The following is a 16,177-nucleotide window of genomic DNA, read 5'->3' as shown; positions in this document are numbered from 1 at the left end:
GCTACTTTATTTATGTTTATGTTTTGATGGACTAGTTCGGTTCGGCACTGACGCTTATCGGAAGTCAAAAAAAAAAAACGCTCGATTTTTGTTCGTTTATTTCCAAAATCAAAATTTTGTAACCGAAACGACTGGAAATGGATTCGTCTTATTCCAAATTGTGCCATTTATCTCGAAGTCACTGGGTGGATATAGAGTTTCAGGATTTAACTTATTCAGTACCACAAGGAAGAAAAGGTAATGTAAAGACTCATTGAGAAATTTGATTTCATTTTCAGTTGTCTCTGGTATGGTGCTTTCTGGCAAGTCCACATGTGCAGTATTTGGGTAATTCGCAGCATTGTTCCTAGTTAGTACAGGTATTGAGATTTACCCAAATGCTGCACATGTGACTTAGTATACACTATTAGTAAAAAATAGACTTAAAAAATAAAAGCAATGCTCTTGCCACATGCTGATTTAAGATAATCTTTTGGTTAAACAGAATTTTGTTACATGTTTGTAAAATAAAAAATGTTTTAAGAACTCCTGTAAGAAAATTTAAAACTTAATTCATAAGTTCACAAAAAGACAATTTTTCTTCATATATTTCATCTCAAATACTTCATATTTCATAGTGGATGCACAACAACAACCCAATTTAAAAATTCTTGATTAGATAATATTTAAACGAATGTTAACTCAATGCTAATATTAACTATCTAAGAACTGTTGAATAAATGAGTTTTTGGTTCAATGAATTTTTTAAGAAAATAGCAAAAATTGGTATATTATGCCTTAAAATTTGCCATTAAACTTGTAAATTTAAAAGAAATATAACAACAATCGTGGATGAATTGCACATAATGATACAATAAACTGTTAAAAAACAACTTAAGATAATCAAAAGCCAGTTAATTGAATCATGAAGCCTTAGACCGTTTGATTTTATTATTGTTATTAGCAATTATTTCGCTATTTGAGCGTGACTGAGTGGCAAAAATTACGCAATAACCAACCGTAAATTATCAGAGCCAGTTTTTACACCCACTTGAATAATTCTGAGGCTATAACATCTTCAAAACATTCATTAGTTACAGCATAGTAGTAACAGAATTAATTATTACTGAAAAAACAGGCAGCAATCAATAAAATAATCTCTCACCACAATACTACTAAGATTAATATTAATTTACACATATGAATCGTTTTGTAATCGTTGGGTAACAGCTGGAAAAGATTTAATCTAGGACAGTACTCCTAGAAGCTTTTTTAATGTTTTAGCTAAAAAAATAACTTTGTAATTAGGCAAGAAAGTTACCTACATTTTCTGGTTTACTAGAAAGTTGATCCAAGTTCCAGTCTTGCTATTAATAAAAATTATAGTTAAAAGCAGATTCACAACGATGTTTTTTAAATGATGTGACCTTATGCAGCATGAAATGTACACAATCCGCTATTGATTCACTACCATCACTTTTACGACCCGGCTTAATAGCAAATTCTAATACTGCAAATTTACATTATGCTAAAAGGATAACACCGTATATCGCCAAGGTACATTGTTCTGATGATTACCAATTGTAATTTTTTCTTATTCTATTGCTAACCAGTTAATCTGCGACCTAAATATGTCACTCTGGATTGAAACTAATATTTTAATGCTTAACGATCTAAAGTTGTGTACTAAGGCACAAAGAAACCTAAGTAAAGTAAATCTAGTTTTATCAATCTGATTAGCACTTTTCCACACTAATTACAAACTTTTTGTGTAACTTGAAACTCCTTGGTATTTAACCGTAATTTGAACAGAGATTTATGAGTACTATTAACCTGCGTTTTATGGATTTCTGTTCGAAAAACTCATGTTCTGCATACAAGTCGATTAGTTTTGCAATCCAAAATGCAATTTAATGCATGTCTCTATTGAGAACTACTAAAATTCCAAGTGCGATATTAATTACGTAGTATATGCAAACAGCATGACAAGTAGTAAAAGTGAAAAAACTGGGTTATCTAGAGTTCAAATTGCCGTATTTTAGACCAAGGCTGATATTCGGTTGCTCGCATATTTAATTCGTAACAAACTTTAAGAAAAAAACACGTTTTAATCAAGGACACACAATCAGCCATAACCTATCATTGTCACTGATATTATTTGAACACACACATTTCTTAGTATTTTTGATAGATCTTGTTCACCGGTTAGCAGCGATGCTACCAAGATTTATTAAACGTGTATTCTATGGCTATTAACAGATTTAACAAGTTTGAACAAAAAAAAAATACTATAGAAATGTATGTTAATGTTATGGAATTAGCAAATAGGTCAAGTCTCATCATTATCAAGCTGGACTTTTGAAATTAAGGAAGTCCCAACGGGTATTAATTTTCACATATTAAGATGTTTAGTATTCATTTTTATATGACAATAATAAAACCAAAAAATTCAAGAAACAGTGCAGTGAATGCTTTGCAACACAGAACCGATTAGCATGACGTGCATTTTATAGTCTTGAAATCAAATCTACTTGCTGTTGAGAACAAATTGAGATCAAGATGTCAAGGGATATGTTGTAACGCTTTTTTTCTTGTAAAGTGATAGACGTTGTGTAATATACACAATAAGTGTTTGTGCTTTTTTATAGACTCATTTGTCTATGTATATTATCTAATGTCGATCAAGTTTTAGCTGAATGACATTCAAATAGCCAAATATATGAGCGTTTAGTGTTTGCTTTTTACTACAATTTAGTCGATCATCAAGTCTCAATTATATGCTATTATCGACTAGCAAAATGTGATCAATTTTTTTCTAAATGCTCGTAGATAAATGATTCCGGTAAAAAAAAAAAAAATGTCCAAGATGCAAACCCTACAGGTTTAATTTTCACATAAACAACAATCTTCTGGATACTGGATTTAGAGCAAAACCTGGCAAGCCTGGATAAAAACTGCGCATTCACACTAAAATAGCTCACGTTTAATAATAGAGGAGCCGGCAAACGATCGAACCGAAGATAAACACCGGAAAATTCCGTTCAAAAATTATCTGGGAAATTTCTTACCAATTATTTTAAGTCTTTGTCCGGCATCATTTACTGGTTCTAATTCCATTGATGTATACTATAATTCTAATCCATTTATCCCCCGCATTACTATACACCAACAAAACCAATTATATTGTTAAGCTAAAAAAGATTATAGGTTTACAATTACTGCCTTTGCTTCATAAATAGAATTATCCAGTTAAACTACTCTCTAGTAAAAGGTACATGCTATAACGTATAGGAAAGTAGTCACTTTCACTTAAATGCATAATTTTGGTGTTTACTTACATATCGCTATTACCGATATGCCAAGAGTCATGAGGTTGTTACTAATACAGTTATCGCTTTACATAAATTATCATTTAATTATTTTTAAAACCCCACACATGTTTAGGCGAAGGCTAAAGCGAGTCCAGAAAACAAAGGACTTGTATACCAAAACGTTTTCATAGTAAGGAGACCGTCAAAAATTGACTTCTACTCGTCATTTAGAAATTGTATGGAAAGATCATTGACATTAGTAACAAGGTTCAAAATGACGCGTACGTGCATGTGAATGTTACTATAATGAGAAACACTTTTGTTTGAATGACTGACAATGGTGGCTAGAGGCGGTTATTACTGATTGTTCAGTTTAGGACTGAACTGAGTGTTGCCAAACTGGCGTGTTTTTGGTACGAATTTGCACTTCCAAACATGTTTTTTCTCAAGAAAAAAAATAAATGACACTATGCATATTAACAAAATGATCGATTTGTTAGTCCAATGGAAACCAATCGAGCTTGAAGGTTTTTGCACTTATATGAGTGATTTTACATGTCGTTTCAACTTGCCCATTTCTATTTTTACAAAAACATTTACTAAGCCTTGATGAAAAAATTATTTTTCATTCGTTACACCTTACGTCAAACGTTTTTTACCTTAACAGTGTAATGAATTATGTATAACCTCTGCCAAAGTGCTTATTTCAATTATCTATCGAGTTAGATCAAATAATTAGGCGTATGTTCAATATTTACTCCGGTTTTTGCTATAAAAAGTAATTTTAATTATGTACTCGCGATGTCATGCAGTTAGTTATGTTAATGAGTTTTGCCTTATTAACCCAGTTAAAAAGAAAGAAAAAAGTTTTGTTATGTGTTAGGGAAAAATATGTAGTTAGTGCTAATTAATCATATAGTTGTATTTTACTTTTCTGAACCGGTTTGCACCTGATCAAAAAAACTCATTAGACCACTCACAAGCAGGAAGTCCAAACTGTTTGACAAAAAATCAAACTAAAAAAAATTAAGCTGTTATATTACGGTTTTAATGTTTCATTTTATTAATTAATAAATTTTATCTAATATAATGTCTCCTTAATATGACTTTAATATAATGTTTATTATGCAAAAAAGTTTATTTATATATATTTAGGGTTATCAGTATTTTTTAGTGTCAACAATTTTTAGCAACCCACAAGCGTAGTAATAACTCTTTCAAATTGACCAGTAAATTAAATTATTCTCACTTAGTATTATTCAAAACCCAATTAGCCTATTGAAGGTATAAAAATACATCTAAATGGTCATGGTCAAAACTATTCTGGCCTTGGATCAATGCTAAGGCAATAATATGCATAATGGTGCAGAATTTTAATTAACATTTCGGTGAATTTCAATGACCCTGTGGGAATTTACAGATAATATTAGATAGCTCCACTTATTGATGTTCGATTAAAAATGTAAGTGGTTAATAAAAATTAACACTTACAAGTTTTTTTAAATGGCAAATTAAACGATAGGTTAATTAACATTGAGAAGCTGATTTTTTATTAGCTGTCACGGTCATTAAGAGCAATTATGTCCTTAATTCGAAAAATAAAAGATGAACATAAATTGCACAACAACTGTTCTTAATTAAGTATTCCTAATAGTACAAAATTATTAACAATTCTTCTAAACGCCCAACAAAATTAATTTTTTTTTATCTAAAGTTACTATCAACAGTATATTGAAATTGGTTCGGACCAAGCCCTGACTGATATTTAATGTTAATTTACATACCATTTCTTAAATTTGTGACGTTTGTTGTAGGATATACCTATAATAAAATTTACAAGCCTATAAAGAACAAACATATGTCAGTAGAACTAGTTTGCAATGTATGTAATTTTAATTTATTACTACCAGACAAAATAAATTGAAACCTACTTTTAGTTACGCATATTTTACTACCAGAATAGTGCAAAAATGATTTAATTGCACAAGTTTATAAATATGTTGTGAACTTTTTGTATATTATATTTTGATATGAAATTTGCTTTTAACGGTTTTAACAATGAGTGTCTGATAATAGGAAGTAAATATACAGAAAATATTTGCCTTGAACTATGGAGCTTATAATCATAGACCCGTTAACGTGTATACTTAATAATAACGAAAACAGAATTGTTAAGAATGACACCTTAATTAACATTTTCTGCAGAATAACTGTAATTACAAATCGTTAATGATCTGAAAACAGCAAAATGGAAATCTACCGTCATGTACCAGTATATAGGAAATGTATAAAAACAAACATATTTTTTTGCAAGGAGAATCAAGATTTTTTTGCAAATTGTTGAGCAATAATGTGACCTTCGTATTTTTTTGCAGAATTGACTTTAACGAATGGAATTTTTTATTACATCTAAAATTATCCGGTTTTCAATATCTCATCTAATAGATGCAAATTAACTTGTAGGTTGATTAGCACTGTCCGTGGCCTTCACTATTATTGTTCAAATGTTTGAAGTAAAGAAAAAATTCTTACTAAAACTATAGGACATTATGAAAATGTATGATCCTGGTGTCAATAAATGCATTTTAAATTATTCTGCCTTGATCCCAATGAAAAGTAGGTACTCCAATAGAATTACAAATACTACACACGTAAAACTGCCTCGTTACTAAATTACTGTCCACTAAATCTTTGCAGGTCAAAAACTAATTTTGAGAAGCGTCAATGGACATTTTAAGCCCAACGAATTGACCGCCATTTTGGGTCCATCCGGAGCTGGAAAGAGCACTCTACTAAATATTCTTGCAGGATACAAGTGAGTTGAGTTCAGTGAGCTATTTACCTCGTTTATTAGTGTTTTAATTATTGCTAAAATTAGATCTTGTATTAACTGTTAATATACGTACAGTAAGTAATAGCGCGGGTACTTATCTGGGTCACACATTTCTCTAAATTGCTGCAGCCATTTACAAATCGTCTGTGAAGTAAATTTGTTAATTTGGAGTTAAGACCAAATTTATTAAAAAAAACTCCCCTTAAGTACACACAATAAATACATTTTAGAGTGTTGAACCATATTCAAAGTAAAGAAACAAGGTCGTGCATGCTACCAGTTCATATTCTCTTATAAAGTTCCTTGCCTAATAAATACAGTTCAATGCTTCGTCATGCTTAATGTTTTCAGATGTAGAAACGCCAGTGGTGAAATCCTTATAAACGGAAAGTCGAGAAATTTAAAGGCGTTTCGGGAATTATCGAGGTATATAATGCAAGAAGATCTAATGCAACCGATGCTGACGGTGAATGAAGCAATGATGGTGGCCGCGGATCTGAAACTGGGACCCTCGATTTCGGTCGAGGAAAAACAGAAATCGGTAAGTTTGACTGATTTTTGTTCGAACCACAAATTTTATACGGCCTTGCAATCCAAATAAATGACCAAATATGCAAACAAAAATTAAAAAATGCAACCTAATTCGTTTTTGCGGAATATTGCAGATATTGGAAATTTTGGATTTGTTGCGCCTGATCAACACTAAAGAGACACAGACCATACAATTATCCGGAGGAGAAAAGAAACGTCTTAGTATTGCGCTCGAACTGATAAATAACCCCCCAGTGCTGTTTTTAGACGAACCAACAACGTAAGACTAGAATTCATATTGTTTTGTGGTTATATCTTTTCATTCATTTAACAAATAACAATCAAAAAATATTATCTGTATGGTCAACGGTTAACAGACCAGAGAACTATTGCAAAATAGTGCTCTTAACCAACATGATGAAAATAAGTAGAATGCACTGCACATTTTTTCCTGCATGGTTGGCACACAATTTTACTCCAAAAAACGACTGTTTCACGAAATCTTGTTTCAGGGGCTTAGATGACCTTTCCTGCATGCAATGCGTCCATTTACTTCAACAAATAGCCCAAGGAGGCCGAACTGTGATATGCTCCATTCACACGCCGAGCGCAAAAATGTTTTCTATATTCGATAATGTATACATTTTATCAATGGGTCAGTGCATTTACCAGGGCTACGGGCCTGATTTGGTTCCTCATTTGTCCGGAATTGGTTTAGATTGTCCCAAAACATTTAACCCAGCCGATTTCAGTAAGTTTCATTTTCTTCGAGTGGTACAAGGGCTGTAAATTTGTTTTTCCAGTTATTGAAGTTGCTTGCCAAGAGTACGGAAATTTTCAGGACAAACTAGTAGAGGCGATTGATAATGGAAAAATCTCCTACAAAAATACTAACCGGGTTGGGTCGTCAGCATTACCTATGATACAGAAAGTTTGTGATGAAGAATCCCAAATAATGGAACAGTATAGCTCTAGCGAGGGTCGGACAAAAACGAACTGGACCACTCAGTATAACATATTATTGATGCGGATGTGGAAACAAATGTGGAGAGATAAGGTAGTAACCGAATCCACTGAAATGAAATGAACCAATAAGGGAACTTTTAGAGTTACTTGGTGCTTCGGACTGTCCTACATATTCTAGTAGGATGTCTGATAGGAACTCTGTACCTTGGAATGGCAAAGGATGGTTCAAAGACCATATTCATTTTCGGTTTCTACTTTACGTGTATTATATTTTTTATGTATATTCCTATGATGCCGGTGTTACTACAGTGTAAGAAACTAATTTCAATATTTTACCCATTAGTAACTTTACTTTGCAGTTCCCAAAGAATATCAACTAATAAAACGTGAACATTTCAACAAATGGTACCGGCTTAGCGCATATTTTGCTGCCATAACCACCTCCACATTTCCATTACAACTAATTCTAGGAACCGTGTTTATAATACTAGTGTACGTATTAACGGATCAACCAATGGAAATTAGCAGATTTGGATATTTTCACTTGATCTGCATTCTCACCGGTATAATTTCGGAAAGCTTAGGATTGCTGATTGCATCCCAGTTTAGCTTAATGGTTAGCCAATGTGAACTCTACGTGAAGTTTTGTTAACTATAAAACTCTGTTACAGAATTCAATGTTCTTAGGTCCAGTTCTCTCAGTGCCATTTATGTTGTTGGCCGTCTACGGATTTGGAAGCGGTTACGACAGCATACCATCCCTAATCAAATTTGCAATGTACTTTAGCTATTTGAGATATTCTTTAGAAGGTCTCATACACACAATGTTAACAAAAAGAGAGAAACTAGCATGTCCAGAGGACGAAGAGTTCTGTATTTGGACTGATATGGATTACTTTATGAAAGACATGGGCATGGAGAATACAATTCTGTGGCTTGATATTACCGCTCTAGTGTTAATTTATTTGCTGTTTAGGGGTGGGTTTTATTATTTATTGAAGCAACGCTTGTCCCCTAACAAAACGTTTCTGGCATTGGAGTACATTGGAAGAATTATTAAATCTCATATTGCACGGTGAGATTAGTGTTTTATTTTAAGAAAGTTTCTCAGTTTTAATTCAACAAGTAACTGAGTAAACGTGATGGAATAAAAGACTTCAATTTTTTTTTAGTGTCTATTTAAACACATTGACTCTTACATACCACAATTTAGTATTCAGACAAGAAATTCAAATTAATGAGGAGGCGGTACAGGTAATACAGCGCGCATCATAGGTGGCGGTGGCGGCATTGGATTAAACATGTGTGGTGGACGAGGCGGTGGTGGTACCGGCAACATTGGTGGTGGAGGCGGCACTCCTCCCATCATTGGCGGTCTCGAAATCATCGTCGGTGGTTTTTTATTTTCCAATTTAAACGCAAATTGTAAGAAAAATTGTTTTGTGTCGCGGTTCCAGTGAGTCCAGAATTTGTTGTCAACTTTTTCAACTTCACGACTGGGTACCTTTAGAACGCAACAGATTAACATAAAACGTAACTCAAGATTATAAAAAGTAACCTTAAAGGCAATAGTTTCGTAGGGTTCAGCTGCAAACAATAAATACTGCCATTTACGGTCTGGTGGTTCAATTTTTTGCTCATAAGCCGACATAAAACGATGTCTGGGTAAAACATGATCAGTAATTTCTGAAAGATTAATTAAACACCATCAAGTCAGTTCTGGACAGTTCACCTAACTAATTTTTGATAATCTCAAAATGCCCTACCTGGATAATCAATTTGGAACAACAAACTTTGCTGTCCGGTTTCAGGATCACGCTGTTTGGTCACGCGATAACCAGGGCGACCGATTTTCACGAATTTTTTTGGTTCCACCCTAGGTTTTTCTGGTTGCAGCATTGAAGGGGCATCTTTAGCCTCTTTGGCTGCTCTTCTTGCTAAGTTAGCCTAATTTTTGTTAGGAGAGACAAATTACTTTTACTAATCAAAAATGTGATTTATTGGGAGTGCAGGATTTATTGCAGTATTGTATACTCTTTACCATACCTGATGTTTCTTGCCTTGGGTATGGGCTAAATAACTTCCTTCATTGTTATGTAGGGTCAAACACAACTTGCACTCATAAGACCCTAAATGGTTTTTCATAAAATAGGGATCCTTTTGTAAGTCAATTGTTTCAAGAGCAAGTTGCCTTAATCTCTCTCTTCTATCCCGATTTGACTCAGACCATGATGCCACTCCACCTCCTCCAGTTTTGCCTCCAGGGCGATTTTGGAAATCCATGATTCTATAGAACAAACAATTTGACACATAAAGTGGTTGTCTACCTCAAGTTTATCACAGTAAACTTGTAATGTTTTAAATATAGTAAAAAAGTCAAAAGACATTGCTTAAATAAATATAGTCATGAGCCTTTGGTGAGAATGTTATAGAACCTTTACCAGGTACATTATGATAGAAACTTACCTAGAAGTTTTCTAATGGATATTCTAAAGTTGATTGGTCTGCATAGATTGAATTCTTGTCTGAGGCTGTTCTAATGGCCACAAAGTATTGCCGAAAAAGGTGGCAGAAAAAAACGATTGAGTAGGAAGTAGTAATAGGAAAAGAAAATCTTTAAATTAATTAAACCAGAATTGAACACTTTCACTAAAATCAACAGTACACACAACTCACACAACCCAAGCAATCCAAAATCCAAGATCGAAGCATCAACAAATGGTAAATGTCGTAAAATGTTAGGTTAACAGTTTAGTTTATACATAAAAGGAATCCGTCATTGGGTCATGTGGTACCGCCTAACTAGGAATCCACATCGCCACGTGACCGACTTCAAAAATGACTTTTGTTTACATAAAACAGACTTTGCAGCACGTGGTTTCATTTCGAGACTCTTGTAGCCGAGCACGTGATTGCTTTATGTAAATTTTCTAATGTTATGCTGCTAAGACGTCAAAACAAAAGCCTAATGTCAACACCAAATTGTTAATTGTATTTTTATACTTATTTGACGGCTTTTCCATGCCATGTGTTTTTCAATTTTTCCTAGCTTTTCCAATTCAATACTAGTCAGGATTTGTAATGTAGTTTCTCCGGTTGATTTGCAGTTCTAAATACATCACATCACAGCGGAAAGTGTGTGTGATCGGCGTAAAATCGCGCGAGCTATTTCCCATGTATCTAAGTCCAAGATTAGCTAATAATCAATTGAAATTTTGGATACAAAATTTGTCATTATATTAGATAGAAGTGAACTTTGGGATATAAACACCCGGATTTGGCTTCAGTTCATAATTTTGTTTATTTAATAGTTGCTTAGTGATCAATGAACCAATTGACTTTAATTTTTTTGTTGAGCTATCCATCCCAATAATTTTTAGTGGAATCTTCTATAAACAGCTACTGGTAAGTATCCTACTCATTTTGAAGTTAACTTTATTTAACATACTAAAATTCTATTACAGTTTGAAGCTCCCTTATCCACAATTTTTGTGAGAGCCAGAAGCAACCTTAACTATCAAACAAAAAACACTTTTAGCAAATTTACTGATAAAAAAAGTTGCATAAATGATGAAATAATCTAGCCTAAATTATGGAAGCCTTGTAAGTATACTACCCATTTTGGTAACCTATGCTATTCAGTTAGTTTAGTCAGGCTAGGCTAGTCAAATATCCAAGGCAATTAAAACCTTGAAGTCATCACTCATCATTGAAATTTGCATTTAGTTTTTTTTCAGACTCATTTATTTTACTAATGCATTGTGTTGGATTCTCTCTTCAACTTGATACTATAAATATACCCCTTTGTAGTGTTTTTGATGAGTGGTCATATTAAACTTGTATCACAAAACCTGCAAAGTTGCCTGTTTTCACTTGTATTGGCCTTAACCTTGAAACTGATGCTATACAATAAAATATGAAATAATTAGTTCAGTTCACCCTTGAGTTGACTATTTAAAAATACATAAGGATTCTTAGAATTTGAAACCACAAAGTATGTTTAGGTTTTAGAATGTGTTTGATTTCTGATGCAGTATAATTAGTATGTATTTTTATTGAACAAACTGTAGTTTTTAGCTTAAGGTATTCAAAAGTAACAGATTCTCCAATGAGAGAAATATGATTTTGTTTTATTCTTTTCATTTGGCATTTTACCATATGTACCAAACTGAAAAGAACATTTTTTTGTACTTTTGTTTAATTTTAAATTATAGTTTCATCAGCAAGATCATAAGCTTCCAACTGAGCAGCTAGAAAAACATCTTCAAATTCAAACAATCCACATTAAACAAATTTTTATTATTTAAGTATGTGTGCACTAACGTTTATATTTTATTCAGTCCAAGAATTGCAAGTAGAATTTTGTTATTGATTCATTACTTATATTTGGAAACAGTTCTAATCTGCAAAGCTAATCAGAAATTACCAGGATGCAACATGATTTATGTATTTGTTATGTTTAGTTTAGAACATTATCTGTGGACAATTATTTTTGCCATTCAGTATTCTATATTTGTCTCTGTTTATCTTATCTGTAACTTTGTTAATTTTCCTATACATTAAAAATTTACTATTTTAATTTAAAAACATTTTATCCATCATTTTTATGTTATAACTGCTACTAAAACCCCATTTTTTATTAAATCTTCCACAATCTAAGTTTTTATATTAATAATAGTAATTTTTAACCTGTTTAAGTAATATCTTAGATGGCACTCTTTTAAAACTTTTCTAACTAGTTTTCCATCTATTATTTTCAGTAGTTTTAAACAGTTACCTAAGAGCATTGTGAGGCTGTGTTTTATTTTAATTAATAATGCTTACTGCATTCCTACCTATGTAGTGTGGATGTTATTATTATGGCCTTTAAGAAAAATCCATCCAAATTGGTATTGGAAAATCGAGGGCTACATGTTTCACTGGTTGTTGGCCATGGTAGCTTCTTGGTGCGATTCAGCCGGATATAAACGTAAGAATAAGCATATTTAGAGAATGGAATCGTCTTAGGGCCGTTTGTTTTTGCAGTTGTGGAAAGTGGAGATGACATATCAAAGTGTTTAAACCAAAGAACTTTAATTATAGCCAATCATCAGTCAACAGCTGACGTTCCTATGCTGTTTTCTTGCTACAATACAAGAAAACAGATATTACCTAGTATAATGTGGATTATGGATAGTCTGTTCAAGTATACGAATTTTGGTGTGGTTAGCTATTTGCATCAAGACTTTTTCATTAAATCGGTAAGTGAGTCATTGGTTACAATCAACGCCGACTACTTCGATCACTTTATATGTTGTAGGAATTAGTTGTTTTGTGATATTTTTCAACATGATAACCTCGCATTTTTAATTTAATCTTAGTAGTGAAAGGATATTTATAATAGACTGCTGCAATGGTCAATTGTTTCCGTTTTTTATAGTGGAATATGTAATGAGTACTTTAGTAGACATACTGGACTTACTTATAACAATGGCAAATATTACAAAAATTAATGTAAAATCTTTAGTTACCTCATTACTAAAATGACCTTATATTAGATACTTTTGTCAACAAAATCCATCCTTTATAAATCATAACATTGCGCTAGTGGGTATTAACCAGCAGAAATTGTTATCAGACCTTTATAAATCATTCTGACCTTTGCTTGTAAATCACCCACATAACAGGCAAGAGTTATCTGATAACTGTTAGGTAACACACTATATAGAAATAATTATTGCTAATCAATTTTATTCAAAAAGCAATTATAAGGTCTTATGTTTGTCAATTACGCCCCTGAGGTGGGTTTATACTTGTTTACACAATATATGAGATTATTATTCTGGTGGTATTTTATAGTACATACTATTATTGAAAAAAAAACTTGCATTTTGCATTGTAGACTGAGTTATTATTTTAAATTTAATTCGTTTAATAGTTTACATACACTTCACATTTGTAATTCCTGCAAACAAAAGTAATTCCAATTAACTTTTTAATAGTTTCATTTAAACTCAAATAATGTATGTTGGTAAGTGGAAAGGTTTGTTATTTGATGATTACTTACAGTGAAAGTCAAAAGTCAAGCTGCATATAATTTCAGGGCAAGCAAAATCGAGAGCAAGCGTTACAAGACTTGTCACAGCACCTGTTCAACAGATACATACCTCTAAACAGGAAATGGATAGTGTTGTTTCCAGAAGGTGGTTTTCTTCGGAATCGCAAAGCTATCTCGCACAAATACGCCGAGAAAAACAACCTGCCAAAGTTCGAAAATGTCTCCCTGCCTCGATTGGGAGCCATGAAAGTTATTATGAAAACAGTCGGTCCACAGTCCTGTGTAAATAACAATTCTAGTAATAAGTCTGGTAGGTTTAAACCTCAATGCTGCGGGAACCGATTTTGATGTGGATTTTGCAGAGTTTCAAAGAGCACATATCGAATATGTCTTGGACATTACCATAGCTTATCCTAATGGGGTTCCCATAGATTTGAGTCACATAGTTTTTGGGAACAAGCCGCCATGCGAAACAGTATTATTTTACCGAGTTTATCGAGCCACGGAAGTGCCTGAAGATATTGATGCCATGACAAGCTGGTTGTTTAAAAGGTAAATCAGATGAGGTTTATGTTATTTTTTGAATATATTTTAGTTTTTTTTTCAACTTTTTAGATGGGAGGAAAAAGAAGAAATGCTTCAAACCTATTATACTACTGGAGTTATACCAGCAGAATACAGCAGAACAAACTCTAGCGAGGTCCGACCAGTCGTCCAAGACTATCTAAGACTATTTATTCTAAACATATTCTTTATGGTGTCCAGTTACGTTCACGTTCGGATGTTTATCGCAGCCTATCATTGTCTACACTTTCTGGTTTATTAGCATTTGGAGTTTCCCTACTTGGTTGTGCTAGTTAGGTATTATATTTAACAAAAAAAATGTGCAACAATCCGCACATTTTCACTATTCAAAGTCTGAATTCCATTTTGCGTTCGGTGAAGTTTGTACACTGCAAAATGCGAAGCTCTCTGTAGTGGCTTACCTTTGCATGAAGGAGCCGAGGACACGCACAAGGATTTGTTTTTGTACATATTGGTAATTTTTAACGTTTGATACTTGATTACACATTTGTGAATTGAACGGGAAGATTGATATCAGAACAATACTGAATTAGAGTTTTGGCTGGATCATTTTGACGGCCTAATCTATTTTCGTATTCTACATCTAGGAAAAACAAGGTGAGTGTGGTAATAGTGGCAACTTTGACTATAATGCTTATTTAATAACTTATAATTTGTAATTTTATTAGACTCAATTTTGTTCGTTTTTAAATTTAAAAACTTAGAGAATTGAGTGCAATCAAGAGCTAATTTTGACGTATTTTCAGGGTAAATCGCTAGTGGAAACAATTTCAGGGTAATATCGACACATTTTACATTTGATTGGGTTTTTTTTTTAGCTTAATTCACGTTTAGCAATCTGGTAAAAGCTAAATATCTGAAATTTGAAAGAAAACAATATAGAAACTGACTTTTAGGAATTACAGAATGCCCCCCTTTTTGCGCATTTATTTTTCGTCCTCGGGGGCAGTGTAGTTTATGCTCAAACTTAGATTTGACTAGGTTTAGCAGCGTTCCCGATAATCAATCTGTTCGTAAAGTATCAATAAAGTAAATATAAAAGGTTAACATACTGTACAACTTATGACCATTGAAAAGCGTAATTATTCTAAAGGTTCAATAGACCACCTATAGTAGAGTGTATATATTTATAAAAATATATTAACATAAGTTATTGTTCTGTATATAAAATTTTGGTGAACACTTTTGCGTCGGTGATAATGTAAATGAAGAAAGACATAAAGTTGCTTGTGCACATGTTTATGTTGAAGACAGGTTCTTTTTTGTAAATAAATAAATTTTAAACTCTAAATACCCCCAAAGAAAATTTGAATGAATTTTTGTTACTAAAATATTATTGATGGTTGTTATGACAGTTGTATCACTTTTAATTTTATTGGAATGGACCTGAAAAGGCGTATAATTGTTTTTTAAAACAACCCATAAAACGGTAAATCACAAATAATACACTGGCAAACCTGCATTCCAAAATATATTTTCGATATTCTTGAAGTATATTGAAATCATGTCATTTACTATTAGTGTCTTTTACATTCACTATAATATTAGCAACAATTGGTTATTTTCTACACAATGCGTATTTCAACAAGTACTTTCTTTTTGAAGTGTTAAGATAGAAAAACTATGATGTGACAGTTAAATAGCAAACACTGCAATAACAATCAAATCACAATTTTATACACAATTTGATTTTAACCACTGTAAAGCAAATGTACATATTTTGACACATTAAAACTTACTTCTCTGTGATAAACTGTTTTTTTAATACTAAAATTTTCCTTGTCTTGCGTGGCTTTAAGAAAGGGTTAATAGAATGTAATCTTGAAGGTCCACATTTTGTCTTTTTTACAGTAAACCCTCGATTGCCCACAGGTTTTTTGATGTTACTCTTCTCTGTGTAACGTTAAAAAGGTAGGATTATGTTGTTGATTAATG

General features: G+C 32.6%; 3 protein-coding genes across 3 annotated transcripts; 2 read left to right on the top strand and 1 right to left on the bottom strand.

Annotated features, from left to right (window-relative positions):
* On the top strand, nucleotides 1-8,785 carry LOC145730837 (ATP-binding cassette subfamily G member 4-like). Its single transcript, XM_081982281.1, has 9 exons — nucleotides 1-237; nucleotides 5,988-6,105; nucleotides 6,475-6,664; nucleotides 6,789-6,934; nucleotides 7,167-7,405; nucleotides 7,458-7,711; nucleotides 7,762-7,930; nucleotides 7,980-8,236; nucleotides 8,292-8,785. Exons 1-9 carry the CDS (start codon nucleotides 138-140, stop codon nucleotides 8,697-8,699), a joined length of 1,881 nt encoding a protein of 626 aa, XP_081838407.1. The 5' UTR covers nucleotides 1-137; the 3' UTR covers nucleotides 8,700-8,785.
* Nucleotides 8,779-10,344, bottom strand: Sf3a2 (splicing factor 3a subunit 2). Its single transcript, XM_081982284.1, has 5 exons — nucleotides 10,087-10,344; nucleotides 9,667-9,907; nucleotides 9,387-9,567; nucleotides 9,179-9,306; nucleotides 8,779-9,124 (listed from the first exon to the last, which is right to left on the bottom strand). The coding sequence occupies exons 2-5, from the start codon at nucleotides 9,901-9,903 to the stop codon at nucleotides 8,855-8,857; spliced, it is 816 nt and encodes a 271-aa protein (XP_081838410.1). The 5' UTR covers nucleotides 9,904-9,907; nucleotides 10,087-10,344; the 3' UTR covers nucleotides 8,779-8,854.
* A 258-nt stretch (nucleotides 10,345-10,602) lies between these two features.
* Nucleotides 10,603-15,995, top strand: LOC145730839 (acyl-CoA:lysophosphatidylglycerol acyltransferase 1-like). The gene is made up of 7 exons (XM_081982283.1): nucleotides 10,603-11,025; nucleotides 11,085-11,223; nucleotides 12,381-12,589; nucleotides 12,646-12,860; nucleotides 13,703-13,967; nucleotides 14,020-14,209; nucleotides 14,273-15,995. The coding sequence occupies exons 2-7, from the start codon at nucleotides 11,213-11,215 to the stop codon at nucleotides 14,481-14,483; spliced, it is 1,101 nt and encodes a 366-aa protein (XP_081838409.1). The 5' UTR covers nucleotides 10,603-11,025; nucleotides 11,085-11,212; the 3' UTR covers nucleotides 14,484-15,995.
* The last annotated feature ends 182 nt before the right edge of the window (nucleotides 15,996-16,177 follow it).

The sequence above is a fragment of the Ips typographus genome, linkage group LG6, assembly GCF_016097725.1.
Source record: "Ips typographus isolate SLU linkage group LG6, UJ_Ityp_2.0, whole genome shotgun sequence".
Lineage (NCBI taxonomy): Eukaryota > Metazoa > Arthropoda > Insecta > Coleoptera > Curculionidae > Ips > Ips typographus.
The sequence above is the reverse complement of the archived record's forward strand: the minus strand, read 5'-3'. Positions and strand labels throughout refer to the sequence as shown.

What these genes read in the sequence shown, in the direction of transcription:
- Sf3a2 (XM_081982284.1), bottom strand. Translation starts at nt 9,903, where the DNA reads ATGGATTTCCAAAATCGCCCTGGAGGCAAAACTGGAGGAGGTGGAGTG. An exon ending in CCCAAGGCAAGAAACATCAG is followed by an intron (nt 9,568 to 9,666) that starts GTATGGTAAAGA and finishes AACAAAAATTAG; the next exon opens with GCTAACTTAGCAAGAAGAGC. An exon ending in GTTCCAAATTGATTATCCAG is followed by an intron (nt 9,307 to 9,386) that starts GTAGGGCATTTT and finishes TTAATCTTTCAG; the next exon opens with AAATTACTGATCATGTTTTA.
- LOC145730837 (XM_081982281.1), top strand. Translation starts at nt 138, where the DNA reads ATGGATTCGTCTTATTCCAAATTGTGCCATTTATCTCGAAGTCACTGG. An exon ending in TCGAGGAAAAACAGAAATCG is followed by an intron (nt 6,665 to 6,788) that starts GTAAGTTTGACT and finishes GGAATATTGCAG; the next exon opens with ATATTGGAAATTTTGGATTT. An exon ending in ATTTAACCCAGCCGATTTCA is followed by an intron (nt 7,406 to 7,457) that starts GTAAGTTTCATT and finishes TTGTTTTTCCAG; the next exon opens with TTATTGAAGTTGCTTGCCAA.
- LOC145730839 (XM_081982283.1), top strand. An exon ending in CGATTCAGCCGGATATAAAC is followed by an intron (nt 12,590 to 12,645) that starts GTAAGAATAAGC and finishes TTGTTTTTGCAG; the next exon opens with TTGTGGAAAGTGGAGATGAC. An exon ending in ACAAGCTGGTTGTTTAAAAG is followed by an intron (nt 14,210 to 14,272) that starts GTAAATCAGATG and finishes TCAACTTTTTAG; the next exon opens with ATGGGAGGAAAAAGAAGAAA.